This window comes from Gossypium raimondii, chromosome 9 (assembly GCF_025698545.1).
Source record: "Gossypium raimondii isolate GPD5lz chromosome 9, ASM2569854v1, whole genome shotgun sequence".
Taxonomy (NCBI): Eukaryota; Viridiplantae; Streptophyta; class Magnoliopsida; order Malvales; family Malvaceae; genus Gossypium; species Gossypium raimondii.
Window position 1 is genome coordinate 45,519,872 of NC_068573.1, and position 13,314 is coordinate 45,533,185.

The 13,314-nt window shown below is 30.0% G+C and overlaps 4 protein-coding genes across 4 annotated transcripts; all 4 read left to right on the forward strand.

Moving 5' to 3' along the window:
* Positions 1 to 829: 829 nt before the first annotated feature.
* Positions 830 to 1,683, forward strand: LOC105797972 (probable calcium-binding protein CML13). The gene has a single exon (XM_012627835.2). It carries the CDS (start codon positions 988 to 990, stop codon positions 1,423 to 1,425), a length of 438 nt encoding a protein of 145 aa, XP_012483289.1. The 5' UTR covers positions 830 to 987; the 3' UTR covers positions 1,426 to 1,683.
* Positions 1,684 to 2,143: 460 nt separating this feature from the next.
* Positions 2,144 to 3,004, forward strand: LOC105800262 (21 kDa protein). Its single transcript, XM_012631271.2, has one exon. The coding sequence runs from the start codon at positions 2,193 to 2,195 to the stop codon at positions 2,808 to 2,810; it is 618 nt and encodes a 205-aa protein (XP_012486725.1). The 5' UTR covers positions 2,144 to 2,192; the 3' UTR covers positions 2,811 to 3,004.
* Positions 3,005 to 4,658: 1,654 nt separating this feature from the next.
* On the forward strand, positions 4,659 to 5,392 carry LOC105797973 (21 kDa protein). The gene has a single exon (XM_012627836.2). It carries the CDS (start codon positions 4,659 to 4,661, stop codon positions 5,298 to 5,300), a length of 642 nt encoding a protein of 213 aa, XP_012483290.1. The 3' UTR covers positions 5,301 to 5,392.
* Positions 5,393 to 11,699: 6,307 nt separating this feature from the next.
* On the forward strand, positions 11,700 to 12,539 carry LOC105797974 (21 kDa protein). The gene is given in 2 exon segments (XM_012627837.2): positions 11,700 to 11,716; positions 11,928 to 12,539. Coding segments are annotated over 2 exon segments (621 nt in total). The 3' UTR covers positions 12,532 to 12,539.
* The last annotated feature ends 775 nt before the right edge of the window (positions 12,540 to 13,314 follow it).

Below are 13,314 nucleotides of genomic sequence, written 5' to 3' on the forward strand. Positions count from 1 at the left end.
CAACAATATCAATGCTATTCGAGCAAAGACTCTGACGATTTTTTCTTTAAATTTTTAAATATATAAATTTTAATATAAAAGAAATAATGTTTTATTGTCTTTTTCTTGTTAGTATTTTTCATGTCGGTTTTACGATCTATGTTCGAGATTAGTGGTTGTCCCTTCCAACAATGTTGTTATTAAGGGTCAAACTTGAGTTTAGCAAATATAATGTGTCTTACTACTGTACTCAACATTTGTTGATAATATCTTGTTGTCTTTTAATTTGTAAAACAAATTATCGAAATAATTTATGGGATGATTTTATTGTTTAATGTATGAGATAATTTTTTTATCTTAAATTTATTGAATAGTGCATTGTATTTGTAAAATTTACTTTTCTTATTAAAATATTTGAAAATTTTATTGAAAAGTATTTTATATTTTAAATTAATTTAATCTTATTTTTATATTTATAAATATTTTATATGCGAATATTTTTAAAACAATATTAATAAATCTGGAACAAAATATTAAAACATACAAATATTTGACTATATTAACACAAACCCTTCATATATTTTCTATAAAATATCTGTGAAAAATAAATTATTTTTATTTGATGTTTAATAATTTTATGTAGTTTTTCTATAAAAAATATAATCATAAAGAATTAAAAATATTTTTTGATTTTTAAAATTATAATATCATATATTTAGTTTTCATAGGAAATACAATACAAAATACGAAAAAAATATAAAGGAAAAATAGGGTGAGTAGTTAAAATGTAAAATGGAGAGAAGGAGGGTGATGGCAATTAGAAAAATAGGAAGGAAATGGTCAAAATGTAGATAGTTTCCCTCGCCCTCTTTCTTCCTCATTCTCTCTATTATTTTTACCGTTTTACGAGTTAAAAGGTAATTAATGTGCTATGCCCAACAATTCAATTCTCTAACACTCTAACCAAAATTTCAAAATAAAAATTCTTTGTCTTCCTTACCGAACTAAATGGGCCTCACTGAAAATCAGAAAAATGCTATGAAAGAGGCTTTCACTCTCTTTGACACCGACAGCGATGGCAAGATAGCTCCGACAGAGCTCGGGGTCTTAATGAGGTCCTTGGGTGGTAACCCCACCCAAGCTCAACTTAAAGAAATCGTGGCGCAAGAGAAGTTAACCGCACCCTTCGATTTCTCACGCTTTTTGGGGCTAATGGAGAAGCACTTGAAAACGGAGCCGTTTGAACAACAGTTGCGCGATGCGTTCAAGGTGCTGGATAAGGAGGCGACCGGCTTCATCCTGGTGTCGGATCTTAAACACATATTGACCAGTGTTGGGGAGAAGCTAGAGTCGACGGAGTTTGATGATTGGATCAAGGGAGTCGATGTTGGCTCCGATGGAAAGCTCAAATACGATGATTTCATTGCTAGGATGGTTGCTAAGTGACACAGAAGGTCATTCAATATTTCTTATGTTCTGTTCTTCCTTCGTCAACAAATATTTTTTTCTTCTTCTTTTTAATTTCAACATTAGTGTTTAAATGTTTTGATAATTTCAACAAAATCATTTTAAAATAGAAAATCTAGATCAGAATATTATGATTTGATTCTTAAAAGAGAAAAGGAAATCGTATTGTAGTGATTTTAGTTTTGTAATTTGATTTGATATTTTTAGTATGAAATTCAAAATTTTAGTTTTGTTAAATTCATTAAATTTTGCTAATTTTAAAACATATATAATCTTATATGAGTTTGTTATTTTCATATATTACTAACATAAAAAAAGAAGTCAGTTACGGATTTTAACCAAATAGATTTAACTTTCTTGTTTGGCAAGATTGATTTTCAAAAGTTCAAAAGTATAATGATTAAAATTGAACAATTTAAAAATTACAGGGACTAAAATTGAATAAATTGATTTAGATTACATAATTTAATATTTAAAATTTTATTAAATTAGATTATTTGATAATTTTAAAATAAAAAAAATTACAATTGGAGTTGGGTGTTAAAAATACATTACATGTAGGTTAAAGGGTAAAAATAAACATTTTAATTAAAAAAGAAGAAGTGGCAAATGAAATCGTTTTAGTTGCGAATGCTGTTTTAGTAACTTTCCATCCCCATATGTGGGAACCACAAGCTTAATGGTGTCTATAAATCAACCCTTCTTTATAACTTTACTATCAATCTTAAGAAAAACACACACAGAAAATGCAAGGTTCATCTTCATCTTCACGCCACGTACTGGCAATCCTTCTCATTATCCTTCAAATCACGTCCTCCATAGCCAAATCCTTCTCCCACAAACCATACCACACCAAAAGAAACACCGAATACATCAGATCTTCATGCACCACCACTACCTACCCCAGATTATGTTACCGCTCCCTCTCCATCTACGCCTCCAAAATCAACACCAGCCCCCGACTGATTGCCCACACCGCCCTCCTCGTCACCTTCAGAGCCAGCAAATCTACGTCCAGGCTCATGCGAAAAATCGCCAGAACCCATCGTTTGAAACCTCGGGTCGCTGCCGCCATGGCGGATTGCATCGAAGTGATCGACGACTCTATCGACGAGCTACAAAAATCTATAGGTGAAATTGTTCGTATCAGACGCTCCAACTTTGTGCTTATTATGAGTGATCTTCAAACCTGGGTTAGTGCTGCACTGACAGATGAAGATACTTGCATGGATGGATTCTCAGGCAGGGCTATGAATGGGTATGCGAAGATGATGGTGAGGAAACGAATCGTTAAGATCGCACACTTGACAAGCAATGCTTTGGCTCTCATCAATAACTATGCTTCATCTCAGATCCTTGATTGATTTTCTGGAGAAAATTTTGATGGCAACGAAAGCACTGTGTTTCATGGATCAATCTGGGATTTGTATGGTTTTCGAACAGGGCATGAGTTTTTAAGATACTGCATATTGTGTTCTCAACTCTATGTTTATGGTTCTTGATTTTTGTAATTGTATCAATTTGAAAATGAAATTTCAGTGTGGGATTGCCGTCGAAATTTACTGTACCATCTTCTTCTTCTTCTTCTTTTTGAAGGTGTACTATACCATCAAAATGTAAATCAAAGGTCCGATTCTTATAATTTTTGCACCGACACAAATTTTTATCCAAAATTATAACCGGGATTTTAAATTAATCGTCAGATTCTAATTAAGTTTTAAGCATTAATATATCATATCAATCATGCCATGCCATTAGTCTTGTTATTAGTTTGGATACTAAATATAAGATCAAGCATGTGTCAAAGTACAAACATATGTATGGTATTTCTCCAGTACATGGATATAATGCGTTTAAGAAAAAGGTAATATTGTTTGTTTTTCAACCCATCACATCTAAGAAGTCATAAAAAAACTTAATTGATATAATAAAGGTAAATTAAAACTAATTTTTAGAGGAAATATTTAATAAAATTAACCATAAAATTTATATAAAATTAATTATTTGTGAGAATACGAACAATCTTCTTGCTTTTCTTTTCCTCCAATCATTAACTTCTAACTTTGTCTATGAATGTATATCGTCACCATCTCCATCGACATTATTTGGGAATGCTTCTTATCTAATTCTGTTTTAATTATTTATCCACTTCAACAAATTATTTAGAATTAGAATCAAATTGATAAAATATTAAATTATTGAGGATTAAATGTGTTATTATACTAATTTTAAAAAGTTTTCTACTATAAATTTAATGACGGGTAATCAAAATAGGGACCGATTCAAACATTAGTACTTAAATTGAAAATTTTCAAAGTTGTGTGATTAAAACAGAAACATATGCATAGTTAAGGGCCATTTGTATAATTTATCCTATTTTAAATACAAAAATTTAACTTTTCCTTCTTTTTTTTTCTTTCTTTTCATTCCTTCCTTTCTCCTTCATTATTTCCTTCATTTTCTGCCCCAAAGAGAAAAAAAAATGGCAGCTTATCGAGGCCACATTCCAACCGTACACCCATGTTTACTCTTTTATATATATATATATATATATATATATATATATATATATATATATATATATTTTTTTTTTAAGTAAGAGTTTTTTATTTTCTGTATTTAAAAAGGAAATAAATTAGTCTCTTTCATATCAAAGAGTAAAATAATCCTTTTGTTAAACAACATTTTCGTATATAAGAATGATGTATCTTGATTGCGTGATTATTATAAATTGATGAAATTTTTAATAGAAAAATCAAATTGTTCTTTGATTTAAGATTAATTTATCTAATTTATTTTATTAAAAATAAAATATTATGCGACTTTTAATAATAAAAAATTTTCTGTAGCACTTTTATAATATATTTTTATTTTATACAACCTTTAATTCAAAATAGAACACAAGGTAGAAGATATTTTGATGGCACTCATTAATGTGTAATATTGCGAGTCCCATTCCAGGACATTAAAAAGATGGACAGAACTTGTGGTGACATAGTCTCATGTCTTTAAAGGCCAACTTCAATTTTGAGATGATATCATGATATTTGACAATTCGACACATTTTGCAAATTGTTTTTTTGTTGGTCGAACATGCAACATCATATAAAATAGATTTTAATTTGTAATTAAAGAAAAATTACTACAATTCTTGAATCATTAAATCGTCTTGAAATTTATTAAAAGTACTAATACACACAAAAAGAGATCAAATGGCAAGGAAAGTTTCGATTTTTGCTTTGATATTTCTGATTATTGTTTTGCAATTGTGTTCCTATTTTAACCCATGCTCAGCCTCTAATGGCTATAATCACCGCAAAAGCAAAGAGTTCATAAAAAAGTCTTGCAGGGCAACAAGCTACCCCAAGTTATGCCTTAAATCTCTAGCACGCCCTGCAAGCAAAATCAAAGGCAACCCTGAGCTATTAGCCAGTGCAGCTCTTAGTACAACCTTTTTTGCAGCCCAAACTACGTCAAGGCTGCTAAAAGATACATCGAGAATCCATAGCTTGAAACCCAATGAAGTGGCAGCCATGGTAGATTGTATTGCAGATTTAAGTGATTCAGTGCAGAAGTTGCAAATGTCTACTAAGGTGATGGACGAGGGCACCAAAAACAATGACGTCGTCCGTGTTGATGGTTCGGATGATGTTGTTCGGGTTCAAATAAACGATATTCAGATGTGGGTTAACATGGCTTTGGAAGAAGAGGAGACTTGCATGATTGCATTGGCTAATATGAATGTAAAAGGTAGGGTGAAAAAAGGAATTAGGAAACGCATTGTTAAGGTTGCACATTTGACAAGCAATGCTTTGGACCTTGTTAAGAACTTTGCCCTGGCTCATAATAAATGACGAATTCACCTTAATACCCTTTAGAATTTACCGTATTAGAATATTTGTCCAATAAAAACCAAATGAACCCATAATTCTTTGGTTTATTTTTATAAATGTATTTTCTTTTTTCAAGGCAATACTAAAACATTTTATTAATAGAACGAAATGCCAACTTTTCTGTGCCCGTGTAAATTTCGATCCAAACTTCATGCATCGGCCGGTGCATAAGTAATGTTAAAAATAGGTAAAATTATTTTTTATCAACTTTAAAATTTTTTTATTAACTAAATTTAAAATTTAAAATTCTAAACTTTAACTAAGACAAAAGAGCAACTTTAAAATTTAAAATAAAAATTTAATAAATAAAAAAAAGTAAAAAATTTATATAATAAACAAATTAAATTTAAAAATACAAAATTCCTAAAAAGTTTCACGAAGACGACTTTATGTTTATGTTTTTATTAAACTTTCATTTTATATATTTAATAATGGGTGATCTTATTGTAGAAATTTCAAAAATAATGTTGTGGATAATTTTGCTATTTAATGCATGGATGTTTTTTTTGTTTGTTCACTTTAATTTTGTTAAATGATAAAGTTTTATTTGTGAAGTTTATTAATGAATATTTTATATAATCAATTAATATTTTTATATTTGAAAACATTAACTCTAACTCATTTGATGTTTTTAAATTTTAATTTTTTAAAAAATCAATAATTTTAACCGATACATCGAAAGACCAACTCCAATAGAAAAATAATACGCCCATAGGTGCAATATTTATTATTATAAGAATTTAACCCTCCCACTGAGAATTTTCCTTAAGAAAGCTTAGACGAAATAGCTAGAAAAATTTTCTCAGCTTAACTCATTTTATACTTTTATAATATATTTTGATTTGGCTTAAATGTGCATTTAGCTCCTACACATTCTCCCAGGGTAGTAAGGGTTTTCTTTTGGTCCCAACTTGTATCTGAATTTGTTTTTGGTCAATGGCTTGGGAACATTTTTGTAATGTCATTAAATTTATAACACGTGACCAAAATGAAAAATCATAATTTGAAAAAAAATTAAAATACAGGTTTTTAATATATATTTTTAAATCTCTTAATATTCTTAAAACAATCCCATGTTATTCAATCCCAATAGACACTTCAAATTAAAATTCCATATTCACACCATGTTTTTCAATCCCAATTCTTATCTACTCAAAAGGCTAAACTTTAAGCATGTAAAGAAGGAAAATTTTGCAATTGGAATGAAGAGTAGGTGTCAAAGAAAAGATTAAGAAAGAAAAGCGAAGAAAAAGAATCTTTTTGAGCCCATTATCTCAAAATCTGTAGAACATTGAAGATGAAGGAGTTGAATCCTTGAAACTAGAACAATGTGGGTTCCTTAAAATCTTCCAAAAATCTGAAACCAAACCCATAAAGGAGCTATAAAAATTAGTAATTCGCTAAACCCAATTGAGAGTTCCCTTTAAATCCCCAAAAAAATTGAAATCAAACCCATCTCTAGAACAAAAACGAAAGAAAAAAAAACCTTCGAATGAATCCAAAAAGTAAGCATTAAGCGTGAAGTTTTCTCAAGGGTTTGTTAGAAGAGAGAAACACTTAAAACCAGACCAAAGAAACAATCAAATTGAAGCTAAAAAAAGAGAGATGAAGAATAGCAAAAGAAGGAATTATTGGGGAGTAGATGAAATAAATATATTATTGGGGGGGAGGGAGTGAAGGAGATAAACGAAGCAGAAGTCGACCGCGACGTTTCTTTTTTGAATGGAGATCGGAGGGGGGAGCGGCAAGCTTTTTTGACGAAGAAAGAAGATGGGTAAAAAAAAAGACGCTCAATTTGTCAAAAAAAATGCTTAGTTGATATCTCAAATTTTTTTTTACCTAATAATGGTATAAAATTTTTCATATTAAGAATGAATCCCAACAAAATTTTATATTTTATTATTATTATTTTATTTTAAATATTTTAAAAAACAATTTATACTCATCACATGAGTCATGACATATTGAAAAGTTGCTAGTGTATTCATCAAATCATCAAATTGGCCATCAATGTCATGTTAGCATAAACTAACACTGTTAGTGCGAGTCTACAAACTTAGGTGACAGAATATAAGTTTAAGTACCAATTAGGTACAAAAAATAATTTAAGTACCAATTAAATAAAGTTCAATGGGCAAACTACATATTAACCCTAAAAATTTATTTTATAAATATATAAAATTACAGTTGTCGCGTCTTTATTGTATAGAGAAGGTGTCAAGTTCGATGGGCTAAATACATATTTAAGCCTTTTTTTTTTAGAGTTGGGGGCAAAGAATGAGATTGCTCAGGACCGAATCCGAATTCTAGCCTACAACATAATACTCTTACTGTAATAGCCTGAATTTTCAGTGCTAACGGAAACGGTGATTTGAAATCACCAATTCCGATGAGTAAGCTCGTAAATTTTATTATTTAATATTTACTAGTTAAATGTGATTTTAGAAAGATTCATGAAATAGTAATTTGAGTTTAGAAGGAATTATTAGGTTAATTAGTTTTGGAAAAGGGGTATCGAGACCTTGATTTTATAAATCAAGCTGTAAATATTTTTATAAATATTTACGGAGTGTCATTAAGGTAGTATTAAAGTTTCGTTAGAAAATTTTATCGTTTCAGTAGTTAATTAATTAAAAAAGACTAAATTGAAAAAGTGCAAGACTTACTAAAGTGATTAAATAGCATAAATGGTAAATAATGGATGACTAAAAGGGCAATTAGACACCCAAGGAATGGTTGAAGAGGCATAAGCAGAAAAAAATCTTTGAATTAGGTGATTTAAGGGCAAAATTGCAAATTTTGTGACATTAAGCTTAAATAAAAAGAAATCTAAAGATTTCTAGGCAATTCTTCTTCAATTCTCAGCCAAAAACAGCCATTATAGAGCTTCTCAAGCTGATTTTTATATTTTTACTTCATATCAAGAGCTCATAGATCAACGAGAAAAAGGAAAATTAGTCGAGTAGTCTCTGAACTATTACCAATTTTATCCAACCCAGGTAAGTTCATATGGTTAAACTTTCATGATTATTTATTAATTTAGGAATGATATAATGTATTTATTCATATTTTGTTGTTGAAATTAAGATTATTATAAAAGTATGAAAATTGAATTGAATGTTTAAAATGAGTAGAATGTAGGATTGAGTACGATCGTTTTGTGGCAAAGAATGAATTGGCGGATAAGACCATGGTTGGACCATGACAGTGTTTAAATGTAAGACCATAGCTGGGTTATGGCATTTTAATGAAAAGACCATAACTGGGTTATGACACATTGAACATAAGACCATGGTTAGACCATGGCAGAATAGATACATGTGTAAGACCATAGCTGGACTATGGCATTCTGATGATCAGATCATAACTGGGTTATGATACTACAAATGTAAGACCATGGGAGGGCCATGGCAATGCATGTGTAAGACCATAGTTGAACTGTGGCACAAAAAGAACAATGTATTAATATTCGTAAGTCGTTCTTCAATTCAGTAAAAAATAGTAAGAGACTTATGCGATTGAATTGAAAGATTTATAGATTATTATTGATATTGATCTTAAGGAAGTGTGTTTATTGATTATATTGTATTTGACAGGGAAAAATGTATGATTAATTTATAATTTAATTTATTATATTAAATTCGATAAGATCAATGTTTAACCTATTGAACTTATTAAGCTTCATTATGCTTACTCGTGTTGTTTAATGTTTTTGTAGATTAACGTGTAACCGGGAGATCGAATCAACACATCAAGCTACACTATCCAATTTAATCTGGTAGTTTTTGCAATGTAAATTTTGGTTTATATGACATGTATAGGGTTGAATTGGCAATAATATAATTTGAATTGTGGTTGTGAATGATATATATATTGTATGTATGTTTATGTAACTAGTAGTATATTTTGATAAACCAATGAGATGGATTAAATAGGTAAATTTAAGTATTTGAGTATTTAGGATGTATGTCATGCTTAAAATGTGATATTTGGCTTAAGTTAATTGCTTGTTTGGGACGTATTGAGGTATTAAAATGTTGTGTATAGGGTGAAATCATAATGGGTGAGAAAAGTGGCCTTAAAATGGCATATTTTCGTTCACACGGGCGGAGACATCAGCGTGTGTCTCAGCCGTGTGTGATAAACGGCCTAGCATATGGGCGTGTGGTTTAGCTGTGTTTCCCCTGCATCTTTAAAATTGAGAAAACAGAATGCTCAAATATTTTCACACGTCCTAACACACGGGCATGTGGCATGGTCGTATGACCCCTGCACCTTAATTTCATAAATTAGTTACCCACACGGCCTGGCACACAAGCGTGTGACTTGGTCGTGTGACCCAAGTTAGAGAGTTACACGGGTAAGAACACGGGCTGGGACACGACCGTGTGCCTCATATCAAATGCCCACACGGCCTAAGACACGGGTGCGGCCACACGGGCGTGTGTCCCCTACTTCTAAGAAAATTTTTGAGATTTTGAGAAAAATTCCCTGAGTACTCGGTTTAGTCCCGATTCACTTCTAAGGTGAATATTAGGCCTCGAGGGTCCATCTAAGGGACAATATGAGTGTTATATGATTGATTCTTAATATGTGTAACAAATGTTGGGAAATGCCCGTATTTAATTCGTAAAGTTCGGTAATGCTTCATAGCCCTGTTCCGGTGACGGATAAGGGTTAGGGGCGTTACACTTACCACTAGGTCAATAGATTATTGGCTATTTTATTTTGATACATTAAGTAATTTATATCGCATAAAATTAAATATATAATAATACAATACAATGTAATCATTAAAAAACATGTTAAATTGTTTAAATTTAAAATTTTGATAAAAAGGAAAATCATATAAAATATTAAATACAAAATTAAAAATGATATATATTTAAAAATAATAATATAAGCGAGCCTAAAACGAGTTTGTATTAATTATTTACAAATATGAATGAATTTCAATAAAAATTTAGATCCATATTTCAAGTTGGGTCGAATTTAAACAAATATAAAATATACTAATATTATAGATAGGCTCGACTTGCTTCATTTGAAAACTTCTATATAATACTAGAAATTTTATCACACATATATGCATGTGGAAACCATGTATTTAAAAATAACATACAATAAATAATATAACCTAAGATTTGAAACTAATAATAATAACAAAACATATGCTATGTTTAAAATTAAAATAAAAATAGCTTAACTTGTGAGTAAAAGAAAAATGAAATAGGTAAATACATTATACTAATAATATTAAAGGTACTATAATTATTTATTTTAATATTGTCATTTTCTATAACATGTCAAAAATTATCAAGTTAGTGAAAAAAATTCAATATTTAAATTCTATTTAAAAAAAGTAAATATCAAGTTGATTAGTGTCACCAACGCAATTAGTGACATTATCTATATCTATCACATGCGTATCGTGTGGAGACCACGGATTTAGAATACGATGTGTGTTTAAAATAACATACAATAAATAATAAAATGTATGATTTAAAATTAATTAATCATAATAACACAAGAAATATATACGATTTTAAAATAAAAATGATTAAATTGTGAAAAAAACGAAATTTAAAGACATAAATACATCAATCCACTAAATTTGTTTACCATGGTGTTGCCATCGATTGTGAGTTAGTGTTGAATTAACTTGTTACACTAACTTGATTAACAACATTATTAATAGATACAATTGATAGATATAAAATTATGCATATCAAAATGAAAATGTATAAAATTAATTAATATGTTATTTTGGTTGATGATAAATTTAAATTTTATTAATTTAGTTAGTATGGATTCAAATCTCACTTTGTGCATAATTTTATTAATCCTTTTAAATTAAAAGACTAGAATACCCTTAAATAATATAACATATTTTAATTACAAAATGATATTTTGTAATTTTGCTAACAAATTGATGGTCACGAACTCGATCGAGGATTTCATTAATAGTATAGATACACAAATTGGCGAGAGAACATATTTTATATTAAAAGTTAAATATTTTAAGTTTACTAAAAATTATTTATAAATCCATTCAACATGGACTTAATGTCTAAATATGTTTATAGAGGACAAATTAATTATGCAAATTTAAATTATTTTTATGGGTAAACTACTTTAATGATTATTAAAACATTAACAACTACATGACATGGATTTTAAAATATTTTATTTAAAATCGTGGGACCCACCATATTTGTTATCTTCTTCTTACTATTATTTTTCCTTTTATTTCTTCCTGTTTCTTTCCTTTTTTTCTCCTTCATTCTTTTTTTTTTCTTGCGCCGCCGCTGTCCGACGCAGTCTCCGCCTTGCACACCACAATCTATTTGAGTTGATATCATGACATTGACAATTGGGTATATTTTGCAAATTGTAAAATCTTATAAAATAAATATTAATATGTAATTAAAGAAAAATTACTACATTTCTTGAATCATTAAACCCATCATACCCTCTTTACTAATTTCTAAGATTTGATGGGAAAAAGAGGGTTTTCTACATTTTCTATAAATTAAGTCTCCAAATTCACGAAGTACCAACACACACAAAAAAGAAAAAGAGAAGAAGAAAATTTTCAATTTATGTTTTAGCATTTCTAGTTATTGTTCTGCAATTGTTTTCCTATTTTAACCCATGCTCGGCCTCTAATGTCTATAATCACCTCAAAAGCAAACAGTTCATAAAGAAGCCTTGCAGGGCAACAAGCTACCCCGACTTATGCTTTAAATCTTTAGCACGCCATGCAAGCAAAATCCAAGGTAACCCTTAGCTATTAGGACCTCTTAATACAACCTTTTTTGCAGCCCAAGCCACGTCAAGAATCCATAGGTTGAGACCCAATGAAGTGGCAGCCATGGTAGATTGCATTGCAGGTTTAACTGATTTAGTGCAGAAGTTGCAAATGTCTACTAAGGTGATGGACGAGGGGGGCAAAGACAACGGCGTCGTCCGGGTAGATGACTCCAATGATGTTATTCAGGTTGAAATGAACGATGTTCAGATGTGGGTTAACATGGGTTTGGAGGAAGAGGAGACTTGCAAGAACGGATTGGCTAATATGGATGTAAAAGGTAAGGTGAAGAAAGGAATTAGGAAAGGCATCGTTAATGTCGCACATTTGACAAGTAATGCTTTGGCCTTCGTTAAGAGTTTTGCCTTCGCTCGCAACTGACAAATCCATCTTAATACGCTTTATTTGCTTTAATGCTTCTAATATTAGGTCCAGCATGCTGACACTTTGCTGTTCCCTTTCAAGTTTACCGTATTAGAATATAAAGTATATAACAGATTATCTAGTTGAAATCAAATAATCCTATATTTAAGGAGTTTTGTCTAAAAAGTAATTATCTATAATCTTCCCAATAAAATGGATGATTTAAACTTAACTCACTCAGCTCGTTACTACTTGCATTAATCTCAACCATACAAGAGATAATTTGAACTCAACTCACTCACATTATGGACGATTCTTCTTCACTTGTCTTTTTCTAATGGTATAAGAAAATAAAATTGGATACATAACTAATCAGTATTGACTATGAATCTCATGGAGAGTTCGATCCTGGCTCAGGATGAACGCTGGCGGCATGCTTAACACATGCAAGTCGGACGGAAGTGGTGTTTCCAGTGGCGGACGGGTGAGTAACGCAGAAGAACACGCCTTGGGAGGAGAACAACAATTGAAACTACTGCTAATACCCGTGAAATTTGAGGAGCAAAAGGAGGAATCATGAGGAGGGCTCGCCCAATCTTGAGTATTAAAATGTATATATTATTTATTTATTTATTTTATTTATTTTATTTTATATATTAGATAATTTATATCCTATAACATTAAATATATATGTCAACATTAAAATATATTAAATTGTTTAGATTTAATTTTCTATAAAATAAATATCATATAAAATATTAAATACAAAAGTAAACATAATATACATTTTAAAAATTAATA